Source organism: Fundulus heteroclitus, chromosome 2, assembly GCF_011125445.2.
Source record: "Fundulus heteroclitus isolate FHET01 chromosome 2, MU-UCD_Fhet_4.1, whole genome shotgun sequence".
Taxonomy (NCBI): domain Eukaryota; kingdom Metazoa; phylum Chordata; class Actinopteri; order Cyprinodontiformes; family Fundulidae; genus Fundulus; species Fundulus heteroclitus.
The window spans coordinates 15,980,561-16,004,015 of record NC_046362.1 but is presented as its reverse complement, the minus strand read 5'-3'; the positions used below and the strand labels follow the sequence as shown (position 1 = coordinate 16,004,015).

The following is a 23,455-nucleotide window of genomic DNA, read 5'->3' as shown; positions in this document are numbered from 1 at the left end:
TCTGCTCCACTTACTATCCCGGGTTTGTTTGTGTTAGCATTAGGTTGCAGTTTCCATCTATATGTTTAGGTTAAAGTTACTCCTGGATTATTGGTTGAATTTGTTTATTTGGTTTCAAAGTATATTCATATTTGTTTTCCTTTTTACTCACCATTGTTTGTCCTTGTAGATCTGCAGGAGTATGGGAGGGGCCGGCCCAGTACTTCCTGCTTAAGTGTCTGAGTGATGTCACTGATTGTCTTGCTGGATGCTACCAATTAGAGGGTTTCTTTAGGAGTATTGCTTTGTTTTTCTTTAAAGTAACATTTTGACTTCTCTTGTATTACATGGTTTATTTTGCAGACCATTTTATTATATAGAGGAGTTTCTAAATTAGATTAATCATTTTATTTCTGTTTTTCTATTTAGTTTTCATGTGTTTTTCCTTTTCCCTGTTTAATTGTGGTTTGGTCCACTCAAGTGCAGGTGTGTTTCCACTTGATTATAAAACAGAGCTGTTGGAAGCTCAGAGAAGGAGGAGTGTTCTGAATCCTGTTGAAAATAAAAAGTCATCAGAAGCTGGAATTGTTGACTAAGGCTGTTTCTTCGGTTCACCTTGCTGACCCTTGACCTCACTACCTTACACTGATTACGAGCACCATCATGGCCGACAAGACCGTACGCCTAATGACCAAGTTAGGACTGTGGAATGGTGAGAAGGGATTATATCCATGTGATTCTGCAATAAGTGTTGATTTAGTGCATTCATAAGAATTTGTATTCTGGGGCTTTGAAGAGCAATGCTCGTATTTGTCAAAGATTACCATACGATCCATTGGCATGGAGCAGCTAACGTGTTTAGAAATATGGATATCGGACTGATGTCCTATGGTTATTTGTTTCGTTATTTATATGTTATATGTTTATATGTTCAGTAATTTCCCTCTGGGATTATTAAAGTATATCTGATTCAGATTATGGTCATAGCACACTACACATATGATGTTGTCCAGAGAGTAAATGTGCTTTGAGCAACAGGTACGAAAATAACAGGGGCTTCATATTTATATTCATGTATAGTATAGCTAATGTCACGTTGTGTGGGTTTGGTAAAGGACCAAAACACACACAGAATCATGGAATGAACATAATGATGACATTTAATTATAAGAAGAAAACCTACAGGACATGGAACATGACGAGAACAGGACATAAAGTAGAGTCACAGGCAGAAAAACAAGCAGAAAAATCATCTAACAGGCGGATCCAGCGGGGAACAATGGCCAGCAGTGAATTTAAATGGTGAGGCAAGTGAGGAGAAGGGCATAGGAAGCCAATGTGATAATCAGAGGACAATGATGAGCAGTTGAAGCTGGAGGTTAAACAGGGAAGCTGAGGGAAGGAAACTAATTAACACAAATAGAACAGAATAATTAAATAATAAATAATTAACAAAAGAATATGGCCTTTAGACCTTTAGAGCAAAATAAATAAAGGGGAAACACTGAAAACATCAAAAGAGAAAATCTAAACCCAAACATCTGGAGATTGTAAAAATAAGAACATTGCCACTGAACCTGACCACGCTCTGAATGAATATAGACCATCAGGTCCAAGATATAGGGTTCCACAGTTTAATAAGGTTAAACTGAGAAATGCTTTTGTACATCAGCCAATGCAGGATCTAAACATGTAACACTAACCAGCGTGGGATGTCATGATCTGCTTGTCCTAGAATGTACATGTTTTGATTCTGTCAGTGTCTGTAAATAATACTGCTGAGATACAGGACAAATGTCAGACTTTTTCTGACAATAAAGGTAAATCGTATCGTATTGTAATATAAAAAAAAAAATTGTTTACTGCAACCTTAAAAGTGAACACTTTGCTTTTTAATTAACATAAAACAAGAAGAATGTAGCCTCTCATCTGGTGCAATAGGCCATAAAAATGCCTCCACGGGCCACATTTATCAATTAATCATGTATAAACCACACACAACAGTGGCTGTGCTTGGATTTGAATACATTGAGCAGGAATATGTTACCTCACGCACTGTAGCTGGCTGAACATGGTACATTTTATTATTAAGTGAGATAGATTTCTTCTAAGAGCATAAGGGATGGTTTGTGGTTTGCAAATCTCAAGTGGCCTTACAGGTGATTATCTCCACACTATTGATTATTATAAATTCAGCAAACATTTACACCACAACAGAGGCAAGAGAAGTCAGTGTAGAGAAAAGAATGAAGCACAAAATGCTCCATATCTATGGACATTATTCATTCCTGTGCCTTAGGAACTTGTTGTTTTCTGACAGAGGCACAATATTTATAGTTTATGTTTTTCAAGCTTGCGACCCCAACAGGGATAAGTGTGTTTGAAAATGGATGGATGGATGGATGTTTTTCAAGTGATGGCACTTACAGCTAAACGTGTCTTGTGTATGCAACATCTATCTTTATCACTGTCTTTATTTGAAAACTCTAATTACTGTGGTATAAAGTGATCTTGGGAAACACACTCATTGGCAGTATTAAATCTCCAGGGGCTAAAAATAAGCTTGCAACGAAAGCAAAAAAAGGGACTAAATTATTTCTCTGCGACTAGAAAAAAGAAAGACTTCTTTTAAATCCCAGAAACTCATAGGGTCTGAGAAGAAAGTTCATATAGTTTTCATTCAATAAACTCATAATATCATAGAAAGATTGGATTTCATGCCCATTCTGAGTGGTTCTATTCACACCAGCACATACTGCATTTGCTTCAGACACCAGCCAATACTATTACTAGGTTCTTAAATCCATGCTTTACACGTCAGCAGACTAAAATTACTAAAGACACACTGCTCACTCTCATAAGCAGAGCTCCATTTAACGGGAAAGCCTGAGCTGAAATTGCTGCCATTCCAGCTTTAATGAGTTTAAATTGTTTTTCATCCATTTTTTACATGGTAAAAATCCTATTAGGAATTATAAGAAAAAACAACAACACCCAAAACAATGTAAACACAGTGGTGGAGAGAAACAAAAAAAAAAAGCATTGCTATTTAATGCAGAAGGAGAAGGCAAACAGGTAAAAAGACAACAAGAACATGAAGATGAAAATACACAGGAACAGAGTGAGCAAAAAAAAGTGTTTATATGCTTTCAAATTTTTCATATTTTATTATATTACAACTGCAAGTTGCAGTCTATTTTATGAGGATTTTATGTAATAAACAAACACTGTTAACATAAAGAAAAGGGATACACTATATATTCTATATAAAATAGTTGTTGCTTCTAGTCTAGTCTTTGCAAAACGGCTCAAGCTGAGTCGTATTGGATAGAGAGCATCTGTGAAGTAAAGTTTTCAAATCTTTCCACAGATTCTCAATTAGGTGTATGGGCTTGACCGGATCAACCCTGGCCAATTTTCCGGCCCCTGCTGGAGAAAAACATCCTCAAAGCATAATGCTGACACCGCTATGTTTCCGGAAGCAAAAAGTGTCTTCAGGTCGATGCGCAGTGTTGGTTTGCTGCCACACATGGCGATTTGCATACAGACCAAAAAGTTCAGTGTCATCTCTTCCACTTGTTCGCTGCATCACCTTTAAGGCTTGGCGCACATTTCAGATGGAATCTCCTATGGCTTTCATTCAACAGCGGGTTTCTTCTTGCCAGTGATTTCGTGCAGGCCGGTTTGTTGTCCTCTGCCAAGCGATGATTTGTGGAGCGCTAACAGTTGTCTCGTCAACAGATCGTCCCACCTGAGCACTGGATCTTTGCAGCTTTTCCAGAGCTGCTATGGGCCTCTCCTTTTGACGGCTTTTATGCCATTAACAATTCCCTTGATGATCAGTTTGTACATTTTCAGTTGTGTGACACTCTGTATTTATTATTTTTTTTGGATGATTGTCAAAAGCTAGATATTAGTTTATAACCGAACCCTACTTTACTCTAACAATCATATGAAGCCTACACATAAGAGAGGAGAACATGACGGCTGCATTTATAGTAACATTAAATTATATACACTCACCGGCCACTTTATTAGGTACACCTGTCCAACTGCTCGTTAACACTTAATTTATAAGCAGCCAATCACATGGCGGCAACTCAGTGCATTTAGGCATGTAGACATGGTCAAGAGAATCCCCTGCAGTTCAAACCGAGCATCAGTATGGGGAAGAAAGGTGATTTGAGTGACTTTGAACGTGGCATGATTGTTGGTGCCAGAAGGGCTGGTCTGAGTATTTCAGAAACTGCTAATCTACTGGGATTTTCACGCACAACCATCTCTAGGGTTTACAGAGAATGGTCCGAAAAAGAAAAAACATCCAGTGAGCGGCAGTTCTGTGGGCGGAAATGCCTTGTTGATGCCAGAGGTCAGAGGAGAATGGCCAGACTGGTTCCAGCTGATAGAAGGGCAACAGTGACTCAAATGACCACCCGTTACAACCAAGGTGGGCAGAAGAGCATCTCTGAACGCACAGTACGTCGAACTTTGAGGCAGATGGGCTACAGCAGCAGAAGACCACATCGGGTGCCACTCCTATCAGCTAAGAACAGGAAACTGAGGCTACAATTTGCACAAGCTCATCGAAATTGGACAATAGAAGATTGGAAAAACGTTGCCTGGTCTGATGAGTCTCGATTTCTGCTGCGACAGTCGGATGGTAGGGTCAGAATTTGGCGTCTACAACATGAAAGCATGGATCCATCCTGCCTTGTATCAACGGTTCAGGCTGGTGGTGGTGGTGTCATGGTGTGGGGAATATTTTATTGGTACTCTTTGGGCCCCTTGGTACCAATTGAGCATTGTTGCAACGCCACAGCCTACCTGAGTATTGTTGCTGACCATGTCCATCCCTTTATGACCACAATGTACCCAACTTCTGATGGCTACTTTCAGCAGGATAATGCGCCATGTCATAAAGCTGGAATCATCTCAGACTGGTTTCTTGAACATGACAATGAGTTCGCTGTACTCAAATGGCCTCCACAGTCACCAGATCTCAATCCAATAGAGCATCTTTGGGATGTGGTGGAACGGGAGATTTGCATCATGGATGTGCAGCCGACAAATCTGCGGCAACTGTGTGATGCCATCATGTCAATATGGACCAAACTCCCTGAGGAATGCTTCCAGCACCTTGTTGAATCTATGCCATGAAGAATTGAGGCAGTCCTGAAGGCAAAAGGGGGTCCAACCCGTTACTAGCATGGGGTACCTAATAAAGTGGCCGGTGAGTGTATATAGGTGGACTCTAGCTCTTAATCAGGTGTAAAGGGGGCTGAACACGAAAGGCTATCCACACTGTTAAGAATTATCCTTTAATAGCCATCTATCTTTTTTCTTCTAAACAACTATGCTCTACAGTACTTTGCATTTGTCTTTCACTTGAAACCCCAAACAAATTTTTGTGGTTGTAACATTATTTTTTCAAGTTCAAGGTATGCGAATGCTTTTGCAAGGCACTGTATATTATAAGTAAAACTGTAGAAATTAAAGCTTTTAAATTCACAGCATTAGATTAGAGAAAAATGTTGATGAGCATATTCCAAAAGCACAACACACAGGAATTAGAGTTATCAAAATACCCAACAGCAACGATTAATCATTCATTACTCTTCGGAGAAAATGCAACCTCTACTCAGAATGCTCCAAATTCCCACTAACAGATGTAGAGCAAGACTGTGTCTTCAAACAGACGTCAACATCCTGTTTTGCAGCTTTATGTGTTTAGCGGTATGTATCAGAATTCAGACAGAGACGCCTCAGGGTCCAGGCAGGTCACAGGGTAAATCAGGGCTCAGTGGGACTATCGCTCAAGGCCATGGATAAGTAAGAAGGGTTTTCTGGGTACAGTAGGTGGACACCAGCAGGTGGACAAAGAAACACAAAAGCCATTAAAACAAAAAGAAAATTCTTCTGTACCAAAGACAATTTACTGAATCTTTCCCACCTGATCTCCTTCTGTTCCAGACCCCACTGTCCACCAATTCTTTATTTTCCACCACCTGACCCACATAGAAGCTCCTTTCTGGTGGGTGCTGCACCAGAAACTCGGCCCAAGCCTTTGATCCAGTTCCAGATCACTTGCTAAGAGGCTGTCACTTCAGCTTTAGGCTGCAGAGCATCCCACGGTGGCTCTTCATCTTCAAGCACTGGGCGACACACTTTCTTTTTTCTTTTTTTTTTATCACATTCACACAACCTCTGGTCATGTGACCAGCACAGCCTTCCTTTTACTTTACTTTAGGTGGGCACAAATCAAATAACTCAAACAGAATAGTGGTGAAATAGAGAACCAATAAACCATGGGATCAATTTCATGTTGTTGAGTTTTGATTTTCAGGCTGTTCAAACAATAATAATATATATTAGCACCCACTTCTATACTCGCGCGCACACACACACACACAAACACATATAAATATATCCACACTCCCTAACCGCGCTCGCTTGGTGGACGGATAATTTACAGTTACAGTGACAGACAAGAAAGCACGCTGAACCATTTACATAAAGGAAAAAGGAGGGCAGATTTAATTTAAAAATTGGCACACACTCCTAATTTCTACAGATGAAGGCTCATAAATGAAAAGGTCTGGAATCATGCCTGGTATGGAAATATGAAGTTATGAATAATGCCTCTGTCTCAATCATCAAGTCTGTTTTAACAAGGTGGATTAGATAAGCACCTGCAAAGCTAGAAAAAAAAAACAACAACACCAAAGAGACACAGACACACACGGCTGCACTCCTAACTAACCAAGAGTGGGACTAGAGTCCCCGAGGGCCCTAAACCCTCAAATCCTCCCCGCTGGACCCCCAGCAGTCTGTAAGAGGGAGCAGCAGCAAACAGCTCAGGGTTGTCATGGGCGCCCATGAATCTACCTGCAGCAGGCTGAGGCAACAGGAAGAGTGGCTGATTTACACACAGCTGCTAATCAGTGAATGGCTCTCTTGGTAATGAAAACTCACCGATCTATACGGTAGCACTACTGATATGATTTTATCTGCCATTACTCATTTGAAAATATGCAGTGGGCATTGGCTGTTGAACACCAGGGGGGGGTGGGGGGTAGAGGACTGCATTAACTGCTAAAGTTATGAATTAAAGGTCAGAAATGTTGATGCAGAAAGTGGTTACTGGGTCATTGATGCGAACAATAAGAGGCTCCTGTATGCATGTTTTTGTCCATACATACATTTTTAGTCAAAACCATATAGATTTTGCTCCAGCATTTAGCCGATTGCCCAATTCCACCCTCCCATCAGACTTCAGTAGCCGAGCTATAAGCCCAGTAAACAGAGAGGCCAGCATAATGGCTTGTTTCGAGATTGGCCCTGATCCATCACCTGAACAAGTCACAGGCACTGGTCTAATCATGATTAAGACCAAAACAGAGAGTCAGGTGGACACAGGAGAGGTGCAACCATCCATTCATCTGCTAGATTCATCAGACAAATCACTTCCACTTCCAGCAAATGAGAAAGAATTCATTGTGACTTACCTGTTCCATTGGCTGTGCTTGCTAAGAAGAGAGGATACAAAGCTGAGCAGCTTTGAGATAGACGGACGCAAAACAGATTAACAGCAGAGTCTTATGGACCTACTGGCTGTGAGAGCAAATTAGGAACAAATGTGTCTAAACGGGCTATTTGTAGGTTTAGAGGGAAAATGAACTCACCACTGGAGCAGTCGAGTCCACCCCACCCAGGCTCGCACTGGCATGTATCAGGAGAGACGCAGCGACCGTGCACACACTCCTCTGTACACAGAGCTGAAACACAGAGACATTTCCTCATCAGAACAACTTAAAAGTGAATTTAAAAAAAAAGTATTTGCATGAATTGCCTGCTAAATATAAGTATAGTTAAAACAATAAAGATTACAGCTGAAACAAAGTATATACTATTAAAGAATGGACAGCTCTGTATCAGGTATCAATACATCTATCATATACTTCAAATTAAATTTAGAACTATTTTATTTAGAATATATAAAAAAATCTTTAAAGTAGGATATCTAAAGGAGGAATTATTACATATCTTTGTAATTTTATTATACATTTAAAAGAAGCTAGGAGATTCTGGGTTTTTGTCAATCTAATTCCTATGCATGCATATTATTAATAATACCAAGGTCTAGTTACTGACGCTTTAATTATAATAAAGGAAGCATAACTGCAGTAAGACATAAAAATTCTGCTCTTAATTAAACTGAATGTTCAAAACCTGTTTAAAGGTTTTCTTGGGCTCGCTTTGGACTTGAAAGAAAGAGCTTGTGGCTGAATTTCAATTCAATTCAATAAAAAAGAAATCGTTTAACAATCCTAAAAACTAATTTTAACATAGGGACTCTTGTCATTGAAGTTTCTTCATGAGATCTGAAAAAAAAAAAACTTACTGAAGACTCTTTGCTGGATTAAAATGGTCCTCCCTGAAAATAAACTCATCTTTATGATCTCAAATTTACTGCTTAAGACTGGTTCAAAAGTTTAGACTCTATCACCTACAATTTTTATAGACATCTAAACCTCCATATGCACGCTTAAGCCCCTCAGGAAGTGATGTGGTTGCCCAGTGCAATCAACTTGTTTATTAAAGAAAGTCTTGTTGTGTCTGTGTGCTGTGTGTGTTTATGTTCATTCTGTCCGCTTCACCAAAAATGCCATTATGGTAACACACAATGGCATTTCAGCTTTTTGAAATTTAACAAAAGGCTAAGAGTTTAAAACGGCTGGAACTTCCAAACTTGCATAAATATTCACATATTGTACAATATACCTTAAAATGGATTTGGAGAAATCCATCAGACAGTCTATGGATATAAATTGAACAAACACTCTGTAAGGAAATCTGTCTCTCAGATATTGCATTTAGCAGCCCTTTAATTAAGCAGCATAGCAGTTTTAAAAGCATTGATATTTTTGCATCTCTCACAGCCTGGTGGGAATAATTCTAATTGAACTTTCATACTTCCATGAAAACAAACTCATTTGGAACGTATCAGAGATCCTACTAAAATTAAAAGGTTCCTAACTTCTAATTTAAATTTTTAACTCTTAAATTTTTGGGGTTGGGGGTTATGATGGTTTCGTTTGAATCGGAAATAATACATTACGTAAATGTTAGATTTTGATGTAAATGTCACTGAGTGAATCTACATGTTTCCTAGCCAGCATCCTGGCTCCCAAATTATTCACAAAAAAACAGATATTTCTAACCTAGGGCTGCTTGATAATGGGGGGGGGGGGGGGGGGGGGGGGGGGGGGTATACCTATCAAAAAAAAGGATCTACTGTTGCTGAAAAACAATCTTAACTCTCTTGCAGCATGACATTTCCCCTGATACTAGCTTTCTCTGTTTGTTAGCCACTTCAGTATGGTTGGTCCTCCATACTTAGGACACAATAACAAGTTACAGTAAAATTATTTTTTGCATTTTTTGGTCAGCAAGCAACATCAACAATTTAAATGAAGCAAAAAAAATATACTATAAACTTTGGGGATTTATTATAAGGGCAGAGATTTGTTTTAGGCACTCCAATTGTAAGGGGGTGATCAATTCATGGTCCAATGCACAATATGACAAAATAAAAAAGTAAAAAAAAAAAAAAAAAAAAAAAAAATATATATATATATATATATATATATATATATATATATATATATATATATATATATATATATATATATATATATATATATATATGCATGTTTGAAAGAAAGAGCCTATGTTTTACAATGACAGTTTTTACAATGACAGTTTTGTGATTGTTTGGAGCCACAATTTAAATTGAACAATACATTTGATTCATTGCACAGCCCTGTCCTGACCTTAACTCAATATGTGTAGAAAGGGTTTGTGCTCAAGGTCATCCTTCTTCTATTATAATCTCTCCAGTCCAAATAGCTGTCATAAGATCTCAGAGAAAAGATAGCTGATCTCCATAAGGCTACAATGTACTCCAAAACTACCAGTAGGAAGCTTGATGAGAAAATTATAAATTCAGGTCCAATTAATTGGAAGTTGAATAAATACAACATGACCATCCATCACCTGATACTCCATCCAAGATCTTGCCTCATCTTTTGAGGATGATCATGATCAAGGTAAAGGATCTGCCCAATATTATGCACAAGCGGCTTGTTAATTAACTTAATGTAATTGGGATCACAGTCACCAAAGAACACTATTGGTAATGTACTTTGTCACTATGAACATTAATCTTGCATCCCATGGCTGCATGATTTAGGCAGAAGTACAGGCATGTCTTGACAAACTGATGTAGTCTGTAGTTTCACCTGCTGTGTTTGGAGAATGAAACTTGGTGATCTAAAGAACAGCATCCCCATAGGGAAGCATGGAGGCAGAGGCTTTATGGTACTCCTTTAGGAAATCTGTGGCGTGAACCAAAGCTTTGAGTAACTTTTAGAGATTTATTTGTAACCTTTATCCAGGTTGACTGATTAAAAAAACATAATTACATATATATGTATATTGTTTTTCTTTCCTTGAGGAAGTGGAAATTTGAGTAGGTTCATGTTAGTCTACCCAATTCAAACATTCCAAAAACAGCTTTAGTCTATTTTGGAATATCTGTACAGTAAGAGCCTAGCTTTGTCCTAGATTCAAACATCTTGGAAAAAATTAGGTAAAATAGTCCATCATTCACCAATTCTTTTTCAATGCTCCAATACTGGTTTTAGCAAGACAGACCCTGAGCATGATCTTACCACCACCATGCTTTAGACTTGGTACAGTATCCTTCTACCATTCTTATATTGACTCCTCTAGACATACGTATTGTTATGACCAACTAGTTCCATCTTTGTCTCATCTTACTATAAAAGGTTTAGTCGGGCTTGTTCTGGAACAGTGAGTACCTCTTGGCAGGCAGTCTCTCAGTCCCTGTTGATGTTAAACTCACTTGAGTTTGAACATTAACACCGGTGTTCCACCAGCATCTACTTTACGATAGTCTGTAGCCTTGATTATTTTCTGTTTTTTCTTGAACATCATAAGTAATAATATTTTTCCTGAGGGTGGCATTATGAGACAGGAAATTGAAACTTGTACAAAGTTGGATGTTCAAGGACAGTAAACCCAAACAGATATCAAAACTGGTTTTGTAATGAATAAAACAGGCATAATCTAAATGTAATCTAAGTTTGAAGCGGCATGTTTTGCATATCTACTTATAATTAAGAACTAGAAAAAAAATAATAATAATACCGGGTGCAATGAAATCATTTTGATAAACCTCAAAGTCAATTTGTGTTATACAGACATCTTCATATTGACGTCCATCAAACATGCGCCTTGTTTTTTTTCTCTGAAACTTGACTGAACGAATTGTTTTTATATCTAGTTTACATTTTATCATAAAACTTCACTTTCAGCAACACAGGCTGAGTTACAAATGAACAAGTTGTAAATCACCTCTAATGCTCTGTCATATAGTAAAGCTTTAATGTTGCAAGTACACCGGCAGTGTTTACTAAGTGTGCAGTTTTCTTGATCATTTATATTGAGCAACACAACACCAGATTGATCAGGTGGGCATTAGTATTCCTGGAAGTGTTCGCACAAACTGGAAGGTTTTCTTTTCTTTGAGGTGGACATAAAAAAAGCACCCTATATAAAGCATTTTTTTTTCCTTTCCATTTCCTTCTTTTCTTGTGGCACGGCGTTTCAAACCAACTAGGAATAATATTACAAACCAGGCACTTAGCATGAATAAAACTGTGGCAGCCAAGGTCACCTGGCCAGCAGGGTTAAGAGAAGGTGGCGCCTATCTGGGGAAGGAGACGGGCAGACAAATAGGGGGAGAGAGAGACCCCTGCCTGATGGGAATCAGCGGTCCACTAACATGGCCTGGGGAAGGATGATACACAATCCAAGGGCAGCAGAGCAGACAGCCTGTCCCCTTAACTGATTAGACCTCATCTAACACTTCCTCCAAGTTCTGCTTGTTTCCCTCGCTAGTTTTTCTGCAGTGCATTGGTCGGAAAAGCTTGGAATAAGATTCCAGCTTTGTGTGCAACATTATGACACCCAGGCTGTCATCAGAGGGGCCAGGAGGTTCTTACTCCAGGCTTAACGGGAACCACAGAACACCTCCTCATCAGGTTTCGATTTGGATCCATCACCGGCAGAAGGATAGGGGAACGACGGGCATATCTGCAACACCCATCAAGCCTGAGTAATTGTAGAAATGCCACTGTGGCAAAAAAAAAAAAAAAAGAAAGAAGCTAAACCAGAGATGGGAGATAATTCAAGGCAGATTTTTGAGCATCAGTACTCTAGCAGAAAACTGTCTAATTAGATTTAGCCAGCAAAAAGAAAAGGAGGAAGAGCTACAACATTTGTGCTGACGAGAGTGGCGAGATCGACTACCTGTAATCAATGAGCCCACGGCCTGCAGAGTATTCAAAGGGAAGAGGAGACAAATTCAATGTCACCATGATGAGTTGATTTCATTTAGTTTCAATCAGCAAATTCTGATCAGCGAGAGCGCGGACATGCAAATGTGTCACATCCCAGAGAAAAAAAGAAATATGGAAATGAAGTTTTTTGACTAGGGGAGAGAGGATAAAGCGCACACTTCTCTTGAGATCTGAACCGGTGTACTGAAGGGAAAGCATAATAAAGTAGAAGGTAGGTCTTTCATTTTAATTGAAATTCATGAATCACCCTGTCTAACTCATGTCTAAGGAATCTGTTGGAAAATTGAGTCTTTCATCTAGATAAAAGGCTAATCTAACTCATTATGCAGAGTTGTTATCAGAACAAGGAACAATGGAGCTAATTGGTGATTGCAATGTAATGTTATTAAATTTAATATCTTTTGCCTAGTCAAACTATAACTTATTGCAATGTCTTATAAAATAGGTCCCTGTCACTTTCTACGTGTTTGTGTGTTTCAGTACAATCAGTGAGAGACATACTTTTTATGTTACTGTTTCGTTTCAGACCTTAGAAGGAACATAGTTTTTTATATATATATATATTTAAATAAACATCATGATGTTTGGCTTAGTTAATCATTTGCCACATTTCTCTCTGCAAGGCACAGAGATGGCTAACCTTTAGAATAAAAAAAAGCTACAAAAAGCTAAGCTAAAAAAAGCTACAAAGCCAATATGAAAAGAAAATTAAATAAACCAAATCCTTTCTTTGATGAAAATCTAATCACCTTTTAGATCATCAAAATGCAAATGCCTAACCTATTTAAAAACGCGTCTCGTTCTACAGCCAAAGTCATTTAAAAATTAACTTTCAGCACTGGACAGGGAAGAATCTTGCAGGAGGCATCAGGGCTTAATGCCTTGTAAAAATAGAGACATGGAGCTCTGCAAAGCCACTGAAGATATTACAAGCTCCTGTCATTAGCGAGTTCCTCTCCCTTCTTCATGCACAACTGTAATAATCATGCTTATTAGGGGGGAAATGAGTTCCTTACATTCTCTTCATGCGCTGGTAACATATTAAGGTAATGACTTACGACAGATCAAAGGTCAAAGATATAATAAAGACATCTTGCTGGAAACTCGGAGATCTAATTAAAGGGATGCAGATCAAAGTTCAACTTGCTCTAGAGGGCCTTAAGAAAATTTTAAAAAAATTCCTTTAAAAATGATGGAATAATACAAAACCGCATGCAAAAGAAGATTAGCATTTTTGAAGATAATGTGTTGATTTAGTGTGTGTTTGCGTAGTAATTTTGGTGGTCTCAACATCCCAAGGTTAATTTACCTGCTTCTCATTGAGGCTAATGGGAGTGCTGATGTTATTTCATATGACAGTAAAGAGAAAAAAAAATCAAGAACATACAGGGTTAAAGAGGAACAATCCTTAAGCTTTTCAGGTTTAATGGAACCCACTTGATTAGGAAACAAAGAGCTCCAAAAACTAAAACTAGAGTGGATGTAACAGTGAAACCCTTTTCAACCTCTTTGCCTTCACACCTATCGCTACTTTTAGGCATTCACACCAAGGGTGGGAGGCGATTCTAATACTTTTATGTAAAACCAGATTTATAGTTGAAATTAGATGCACTATAAAAAGACACAATCCTCACCTTCTGACTGTACATCTGACAACATTTTTCTTGTTTTAAGACACTTGGTAACCCTAACAGACACAGGAAAGGTTCAGTCGGATTTCTTTTCAGAAAATGGAGAGGGAAGAAAATTATCTTTTCATACAGTGTAGACAAATATCTGGTTTTAAATTGTAGGCCTATGATTTGCAATCGCTGCCAGCTACAAATCAAATTGTAACACATACGTTTATTTAAAGGGAATCAGCATGAGCTTTGGTTTCTTGAGGGGCTGTTAAAGTCACAAGGGACAATTAGGGATGTCTGGATCCAATCCTGAGAATAAGCTTTAGCATTTTGAAATGACTGGTATCAGATTCCCAGACTAAACACAACTCACGATGCCTGTTGTTAGTGATTTCATGTCTGCCGCACCCAAATGGTTAGCCTGGGTGCAATACAGTTATGTTTTGACCAGTCAGCACTTTAAAATACACAGCCTATTTTTTTTTTTTGTGTGTGCTCCACTTGCCAGCATATTATATACACATTATTTTCTTGATCCAATGCAGGGGCTCTCAAACTGTTGGGAATCAGGGGGGACATTATAGGTGAGGAAACTTTTCCACAGTTCCCCTTATAATTCACATGCAACATTTTTGTTATCTTTTGTACCCCTAGATAGCATAGAAAGTGGTCCAATGTTAAAGTTTTAAACTTAACTACACTCAATCTGTTTAATTTTCATTTTATTGCAATGACCAGTGATCTAATAATTCTGAGGTTTTCCAGCAATCTTAGAGTTGTCCGCCTTTACAATGATTTTTATATTAAGACCTTATTGACTGCTGTTTGTCGGTCATGTGACCTACTCAGTGCTGTACTCTGAAAGCGGTCGTGTGGAGGAAAGCTGTGCAGACAGCAGCTGAAAGACTAGTCATTGAATTTTATGACATTTGAAGCAAAGTCAGTTTATGAAGCAATACAGCATCCTTTCATGTTACTTTTGTCCTCACATGATTAATCAGAACTGAATTAAAATACACTATGTTACAAGTCAAATTATTAGTAAGTTATCAAAATAGAGTACATTCATTTGTTGAGTTTGTTTTAAATGCCTGTTAGAAAATTTGTTTTTTTAACTATCTTTTTAACTATCTTTATCTAGTGTTGGGTAGAACGGAAATTGTGCCAAAATAAATGTTGTATCCAAAAACAGACATGGGATGAAGTTAAAATACAAATTTTGGCCATGTATTAATGAAATGTGCTATTTTAAAGCTCTTTGAAACCACTAGGTTTTCAAGCATATAACACTGATTTCAATACCTGTGAAATAGTATCAGATGAAGCTTCACCAGCCTAAACCCAAATAACTTTGATTAATGTTAGTGAATACAAATCTAGAGCAGGGCATCTCTGGGGATGATGTTTTAAACATTTAGTATTAGCTATTGCCAAATCAGTTCATGTAAATAAATATATATCATTAAAAAAATAGCCATAGACATGTACAGATTAGGCATTCTCTGCGTTGTTATGACATTAAAAATCTTTATTTACTTTTTTGCTGCTTTACATTAACCCTTTTGAAATAATTATCTAATATATATATATATATATATATATATATATATATATATATATATATTAAAGAATGTGATGGCTGATAATGTTTTAAAACGTACTTATTGTATGTGTTACTGTCAGACTTCAATCAACAACTAACAAAGTACCTCAAACTACACTTACAGTGACCTTTGACATATTTGTAATTAAGAAAACAATCATGTTTCAAGGCATATTTGCTTGTTTTAGCACAGTCTGAAAAATCTCCTTTTTCAAGACCTGAGCAACACTATTTTGGACTTCACAGTGTGAATTAGGACAACTTTGCACTTATTGTAAAGTTGGGCTTGCGCTAAATTGTAGGGAGAAGGGGTAAAATGGCTTTTATATTTGTAAAATCTGGACAAAATCCAAGGGTCAAGGTAGGGATTTTACCAGAAAATGGGATTCAGACAACAAAAGTTCCTGAAGCAGCGAGTTTTATTTCATTTCAAGGCAAATGCGCCCAATGATTTCTTGTTGTATCACTGTCTGAAGAAAACAAGTATTTTAATCCTAGTTGTAAGTGAGCAAGGATTAAAAGGGACCATTTTGCAAGGGTAGCAGAAAGCAAATCTGCTCCTGACCTCTATCAACTCAATTTCCCCACTGCACCTCCTAGACATTGGATTAGATGGGTAAGTATTCACGCAGCTATAATATGTAAGCAAAACCTGTAAAGAGTGGGGCCAATTCTAGATGTACAATCTTAGTTTGCAGATTCCCCTGTTTAACACCCTAAAAAGCCCATTAATAAACAAATGCCTATGCTGTCACTTAAATGCCTAATGAATGCATTATTGATCAGTCTGCGCCTCACTCCTTAAGACCACCATATAATCACACCCGCTTGCATTCTCTGCTGGCTGGCTTCCTGGGAACCTGTACCCTGAGGCGATTAAAGCCTTGACAAGGACAAGCTCAGCTGTGGTCAAAGAGCAAACCCACACGGCTGCAGTCATTGTACCAGAAAGCCCCTGGAGCTGCAAAAGATGGAAAGTATTAGAGTAATTCTAATTCTAAACTTATCTAAAGAGAATAAAACATAAGGTAAGGCGAGGATATCAGAAACATAACTCTCAAAGGCAACTGTAACGTCTTCTGTCTTTATTTGACTAACATACAAAGAGATTCAGTTTGATGTGAGAGAGTAGAAATAGAACTCAATGACTATTAATGAAGCAATAAAAATGACAGTGAAGGATTGTTATCAGGATGCTGCTACACTTTCATTTTTAGGGTTGTCCTCTTCTCAAGTTATTGAATATTGTAGCAATTTTACATTGGGAGCTATACCTCTTCATTTCCTAACCAGCTCCGTCTAGGCTCGTTAATTTTTGTCATTGTTAAACAACTTCAATTAAATTGCACTTGCTCATACCGTAAAGTACTTGGCAGGGCTGGGGGTTGTGAAATAGTGTGCAATCTTAAAAAAATATTCCAAATCACATTAAAGTTGATCATATTGACTTAATTGTTTTGCATTATAGGAAAATAAAATGCTACAACACGGTAAACAGGACCAGAATGGAGCGGTGGCCCCACTAGGCTTGATCTGCAAGCTACTGACGGTCATTATCAGTTTTAATATTTACTCTTTTTCTGAGGAGGTAGAGGATGTAACGTGAAATGTCATCAGAAGGACAAAGAAGTTGGAAAATAAAGACACTCACGAACACACAAGTCTCCGCTTTCAAAGTAACCAGGGCAACACTGCGAGCGGCGCCTATACATGGTCCTCACTCCCCGCCGGTAAGCCGTCTTATAGCTGATCCTGGAAAATTAGACACACAGAGACAGCCGCATGATACAGAAAGAGTCCCGTATCTGAAGGTCAGGAAGCATATGGAAGGTAAACGTTGCTTGATATTTACTCATAAATGGCAAAATTATAGAGAAAACCCAATAAAAAAATATTATACTAAGGAGCGATCAGAATAACTGGAATTATATTTCTACATAAAAGTCAGTGTTTACAGGGAGAAGCTGTCTTTTATGCTTTTAGAATCTCTCTATGAAGCATTTTAAACAGAGCAACATCTTCAATACACGATGATTACCACCTAAGGCATCTGACCTTTTCTCAGCCAGACATCTAAATAACAACATTCTATCTATTTTTCTTAAACGTCCTTCCAATTTTTGGTTACAATAAAGTTACAGGAACTGAAAGAAAATATATATCATTTTTTTCTCCCCAAACTTACCTATGTCGGGTGCATTTAAACCAGTTGAGGATGTCTGTGCATCTGGTGTAGTAGATCTGGTCAAATGGGTGAGCATAGGACTCCTGGACAGTCACTGCATAGCTGAAAGACAAAAATATAAAGAAAGTAGTAGCACAAAAGACAGCAATGTATTTTCATGCTGTTTTGAAGAAAGAATTATTTATGTTTTATTGTAAAATAAAAAGCTTAAACTGCAATTAAATTTCTACTTATCAATAAGAGAAAGTCCACCTATTTATCCGCTGTTCAAACCCGGTTTGTCAAATTCAGGGTAAAATTACATTAAAGCCAAACCTGACAGCTGGGAGGTGAGAGGTGTATAACTGAGATAAACAGACAGACAAACACTCATTTATGTGGTCTGTTTATAATCAGTTATCACTGTAACATGCATGATGATGTTGGACACTGGGAGTAAACAGGAGAACCCAGACAAAACCCAAAGAAGGACCAGAAGAACGTGACAATTTAAAGATTTTAACCTTTTTGCTGTGAGGAGGCAATGCTAAGTGCTACAACTCCATGTTGGCCTCTGAAGAAAAATGTCAGAAAGATCTGCAGGACTCTGATGGATCAAATTCACAAAGCTAGATGACAAAACATTTATTCAAATGCAGACTGTTTAAAAAAAATTGTCATAGTTTCATAGGTTTGCCTGAAAAAGCCCTGTAAAAATTCTAAATTCCAAATAAATGGCAAACTAAATATTTTTAAACATAATAAATAAGAATAAGAATAAGTTTACATGACAAATAGTAAAGAACAAGTTATATTTGTGCAAGTAATTTTTTGTAAAGTTACATTTTAGTGCAATAAACAACTGAAAGATCCTGTAAATGTAGTATATCACAATGCATTTTATATAGACTATATATAATCATTTAGAGTTTACACATTGAGAAATACCAGTCAGCACTGGTAATCCTGTTCAGAAACACTTTTTATAATACTAGTTAAAATCGTCCTTAGCTAAGCAGTTAGGTTAGCGTTTAGCTTTGGTGTTAGCCGTTCATTGTAGCTCCGCTGCTCTCACTATATACTTTAAACATGGCTGAGAGTCACAAGAAGCAAACCGCGTTCATGTTTATGAGAAGAAGAAGGCCTCAGTAGAAAGAAATAAGACCAACGTGGATTTTGGGGGGAAAATTTACGCAATCACCCTGAAGGACAGAAGAGCAAGGTAAGATAGTCTTGCTCATGCACAGTTATTAAAAAAGGGACTTGTCTGGAAATGTCTGGAAAAAATTGCTGACCCTAGCTTTAAATGGGTTATAGGGATACATCTGTACACTGTATTGCTTCCTCTGTGCCTGGATTACTTCTGCAACTGCTGGGTTTTTGGCTGAAGAGAGGACCGCTGGAACCTTAGAGCTGCATGTGCATGTCTCCGTCTGCTTCTGTTCAGTGTAATTTGCTTTGCAAATCCAAGATAGTGTGTGCGAAATGTACAGCAAATTAAAGATGTTGCGCAGCTTTGTGAATCTCCCCACATCCCTCCCGGGGTTATCTTGCACGTCTCTGAAGGGTCTGGACTCAGGGTAGGAAGCAGATATACAGATCAATAAACTCTCAACCAAGTAAAACACGAAAATTAACCTCACCAACAAACATTTAAATCTAATACTATATTGTCTTATATTTTTATATACAAGTTTCTTTTTTAAATAGATACTTTGGATACTTAAAAGAAAACAGCTTTATACTTTCAAACATTATTAGAGTCGTGGTGGAAGTAATAATTGCCTTTGGTCAACTATAGTTGCTTTGAACACAAGATACAGCCAAACTGAAAGTATAGAAATGACTTTGATCTGCAAAGAAAGTCAATCTTTATGATGTTTGCACTTGATGTCTGAGGATATTGGAGGACCTTAAAGCCACAGACAAAGCCCACTTAGGAAATTCATTCTGATGCCAACAAGGTGGAACCACAATTCCTAAGTACCCTCACCTTGGTCGGGCAATCATCCCAATAATACATCTTCCCAGTTTTCGTTCCGCCTCTTTGCCTTAAGGACAGAAATTATTGCTGCTTATTTCTCATAAGTGACACTGGCCAGCACAGCTTATTATTCAGGTACTTTGGCTGTCATGATTGATTGGGATTAATCTATACAGATCAATCTGTCTGCATATGTCATTTAACACTAAACTCCTCCCATCCCTCTCTTCAGCTGTGTGCTGCTGTATGAACTCCAGTTGGAAGCATGTATAGAAAGCAAATATGTCCAGCCTAACTCTCAGATTTCAACAAACTATCACTGAATTTACTTTGGTAAACAAAGAACCGTGCTCACCTCTCCCAGTGGCTGCAGACATTGGGGTCATCAGGGTTGAGACTCAACGCACTGGTGGTGAAGCCTAGAATGAGGAACCAAGCCAGGCAGACAACCGGTGACCCCATCCTTCTCTCTGAGAGGAAAACAGAAAAGAAAGATGTACAATTTATGAAGTGATCAACACATAAACTGGCTTTATAAACCAAAACTCTATAGACCCACTTACAATATGTTACAGCAAAGCATGATTTTGAACATGTGAATACTTCAAAATGTGGCATTGATATCAACAACAACAACAACAACAACAACAAAAATCCCAAATTAGATAATATTTCTCATATTCTGTCTCCCTCTGCAATTTCATATTTTAAGAGCATGTACGACTAGATGACTGCAGAAAAAATCTGGACATGATTCAGTGAAAAAAGTCTTTCAAGGTGATGATTTGGGCAGTGTATGTGAGACTGAGCTAAAAATAATTCCCATACTTTCATCACAGATTTGTTTTTAAACAAAGTTTAAAACATGACAAAATGGATGATATTGCAGCTATATAAATAGATGAATATAACCATTAGAACAAAAAAGAAGAGCACCTCCACACAATACAGTGCCTTACAAAACTATTACGCGTCCTTGGCATTTTTCATGTTTTGTTGCCTCACAGCTTAGATTTAAAATGACTGGTTTGAGAGTTTTCCCCGTTTCATTTAACTATGAAGGTGTATTTTTTTCATAGTGAAACAAACAAATAAAGACAACACAACAGAAAACTTTACCATGCAAAATTGGACCTAGAGACTTTTGATAAGTCTCTAGGTCCTTGCTACATCTTGCAACTGGATCGTTTGCCCATACGTCAAGGCAAAACTGCTCCAGCAAGGACTAATGTCTCAGCAGGACATTAGTCCTTTAGTCCTGAGCCCTCCTCCTCTGGACAAGACTCAGCCGTCCAGCTGCACCCCAAGGATAAAGGACACTCTTTTGAGTAAAAAAAATGTTCTCATGCTGGACAGATAGTTTGAGAGAGCGGTAAAGGAAGCTATTTACATAAAGCGATATAAAACAACTTTAAACAGAGGAGGAAGGCTCAGGTTTCAACTTTCAAAAACTTACAACACAGCTATAGGTTTGATTCCTGCCAAGTTTCACCCCTATTCACAGCACCTGTATGTGACCACAACATTTCTCCTGTGAGCCAGGCAAACCATCAGCCTAATGACTCTCCATTGTGAGGCTTGATCAGTTCCAGGAGAATCTACATGTGAATCTAAGCTCTAAAAAGGTCTGCCAGCAGGTCTTGGAACTCCTCACTACTCCAGACATTTTGAACTGAGAACGCTTCCTGGATGGGAAGCGAAAGCTCTTCAGCTTCAGAATAGAAGTCCAGTTATTTTATTTTTTAACCTTTTTTTTTCGGATGGATCATGACCTGGATGACTGAGAATCTTCACAGACATGATACCCCGGAAACTTGAGGGCCAGACGAGAGTGAGAGCAGGAACAAATCCATGCTCTTCGGACCGAACGGGAGAGATTGGTTAGTGTTTTTGCAGGCCTGGAGCTCCCACAGAGAATTATTTTTTAACCTCCTTTTTGTGAATACATAATGTTTTTAATACTTTCAGGATGGAAGGACGATTTTATTTGTATAACAAAAAGTGTTTCTGAACAGGATTATCAACTATAGCTTTATATGTTAATGTTGAAGTTTGTAGTCCAATCTTATACTGTATCTGACCTGCTGCTACTATTCCAATGCAATGTGCTTGTCTCTGTAATGTTTTCCATCTGTCTCTGTAATGCTTTTCTTTCCTCTGGTTTTTGTTCATTTACAGCACCTTGAATCGTCTTGTTACTGAAAAGTGCTTTATAAATTAACTTGCCTTGCGGATCGTGTAGAGGACGAGGGCATACTGAAATGACCAGATTCAATTTTCTAGAGCTTCAATCCATCCAAGAGCTACGAAATAAGAATGGTCTCCAATACAATGAATTTCTATAACATATGTATAACTGCTGTGGTGGCATGTCACATAACTGAGGTGAAAGCAGCAAACTACAGAGTGTCAGAGTGGCTAATGTCTGGAGAGCTATAAAAATTGGAATACAGTTATATTCATACAGGCTGAAGATGTGAAAACAATCAATGCAGTAATAAGTATCATCACTGCTTGTCTCAGCCTCTGCAGCAGTTAGCATCATGGACCATCAGTGTTACATTCTAGCTGAAGCTTAAGGCTGGGCTGCTTGCAGCAAGAACACTTTTTCTCAGAGTTTCATTCGTCAAGTACAAATTTCGTCTGACTGGGTGAAAATGCTTCAGAATCCATAATAAATCTCTTAAAAGTTGTTGGTCCTGCATAGTATTTACCTATGTCAACATCTGAAACTAGGTATTTTGCGTAAACCTTTGCTGTTGACATTTGGTATAGCCACCCACCAACAGATTTATGAGACTCCCAGTGAGCCAGATGTGGACTACGCAGAAACATTAATTGTTTGGGACGTTTTACAGTAGTTTGATTTTTTTCTGTGTGTGTGAATTCCTGCATTAGAAATTCATGGTTTTATGTGTACTGCAGTTTTTAGTATAATTGTGCATTTATTAAAAAAATTAATTAATACTGTACTTCTTAAGGAAGCTTAAGTCTTTCAGTCTTTGCACCAGTGTAATCTCTTCTGCAATCATCTCAGTATCAGAGCCAATTACTTATTTTAAGAGGTCCCTTTGGTAAATCACAGGAAAAAAAAACAGCAGCAGAAGTTCCAGTAGTGTGTAACAGTGAAAGTAAGAGCATATACAATTGTGATTAAAACAGCTATGTAAACTTAGGAAAAAACATCAAAAAGATTGGCAATAGATTGGTTGGAATGCAAAGATTGTATCACAGAGCATGCCATGTGGTCTTGTGACTATGTTTACCTGCACAAATGTTCGTGATCGAATTAAAATCTATTCTGCTTAACTATTCGGATTGTACTTTTTATATGGGCACACAATCAATTAATTTGATCATGATGGCACCTTGCTTTATTCAGAATAGAACCACTCTGACATGCACACATTTCCCTAAAAAAAAAACACAGAAGAAGAAGCACTTCCATCTTTACTAAACAACAAAAAAATACTAAACAAAGCAGTATTATTTGAGTTTGTTGTCCTCCAAGCAACCAGGCTGGGATTGCACCAGAGTATAATAACGGTTGAAACGTTACTGAGTAAGCGAGAAATTTTGAGTTCTTTTATTTTTTTACGAACAGAAAGGTTGTATCAGGAGTCCCGACAGTTTTGCTTCCCGACGTATTTCTGCCAC

The 23,455-nt window shown here is 37.9% G+C and overlaps 1 protein-coding gene across 1 annotated transcript in view; it reads right to left on the bottom strand.

Moving 5' to 3' along the window:
• megf11 (multiple EGF-like-domains 11) overlaps positions 1-23,455 on the bottom strand; it is a 171,360-nt gene that overhangs the window by 111,102 nt on the left and 36,803 nt on the right. Inside the window, 4 exon segments of the mRNA XM_036149265.1 lie at positions 7,662-7,754; positions 17,302-17,402; positions 17,836-17,937; positions 20,154-20,268. Coding sequence (XP_036005158.1) covers positions 7,662-7,754; positions 17,302-17,402; positions 17,836-17,937; positions 20,154-20,260 — 403 coding nt within the window. The 5' untranslated portion in view covers positions 20,261-20,268.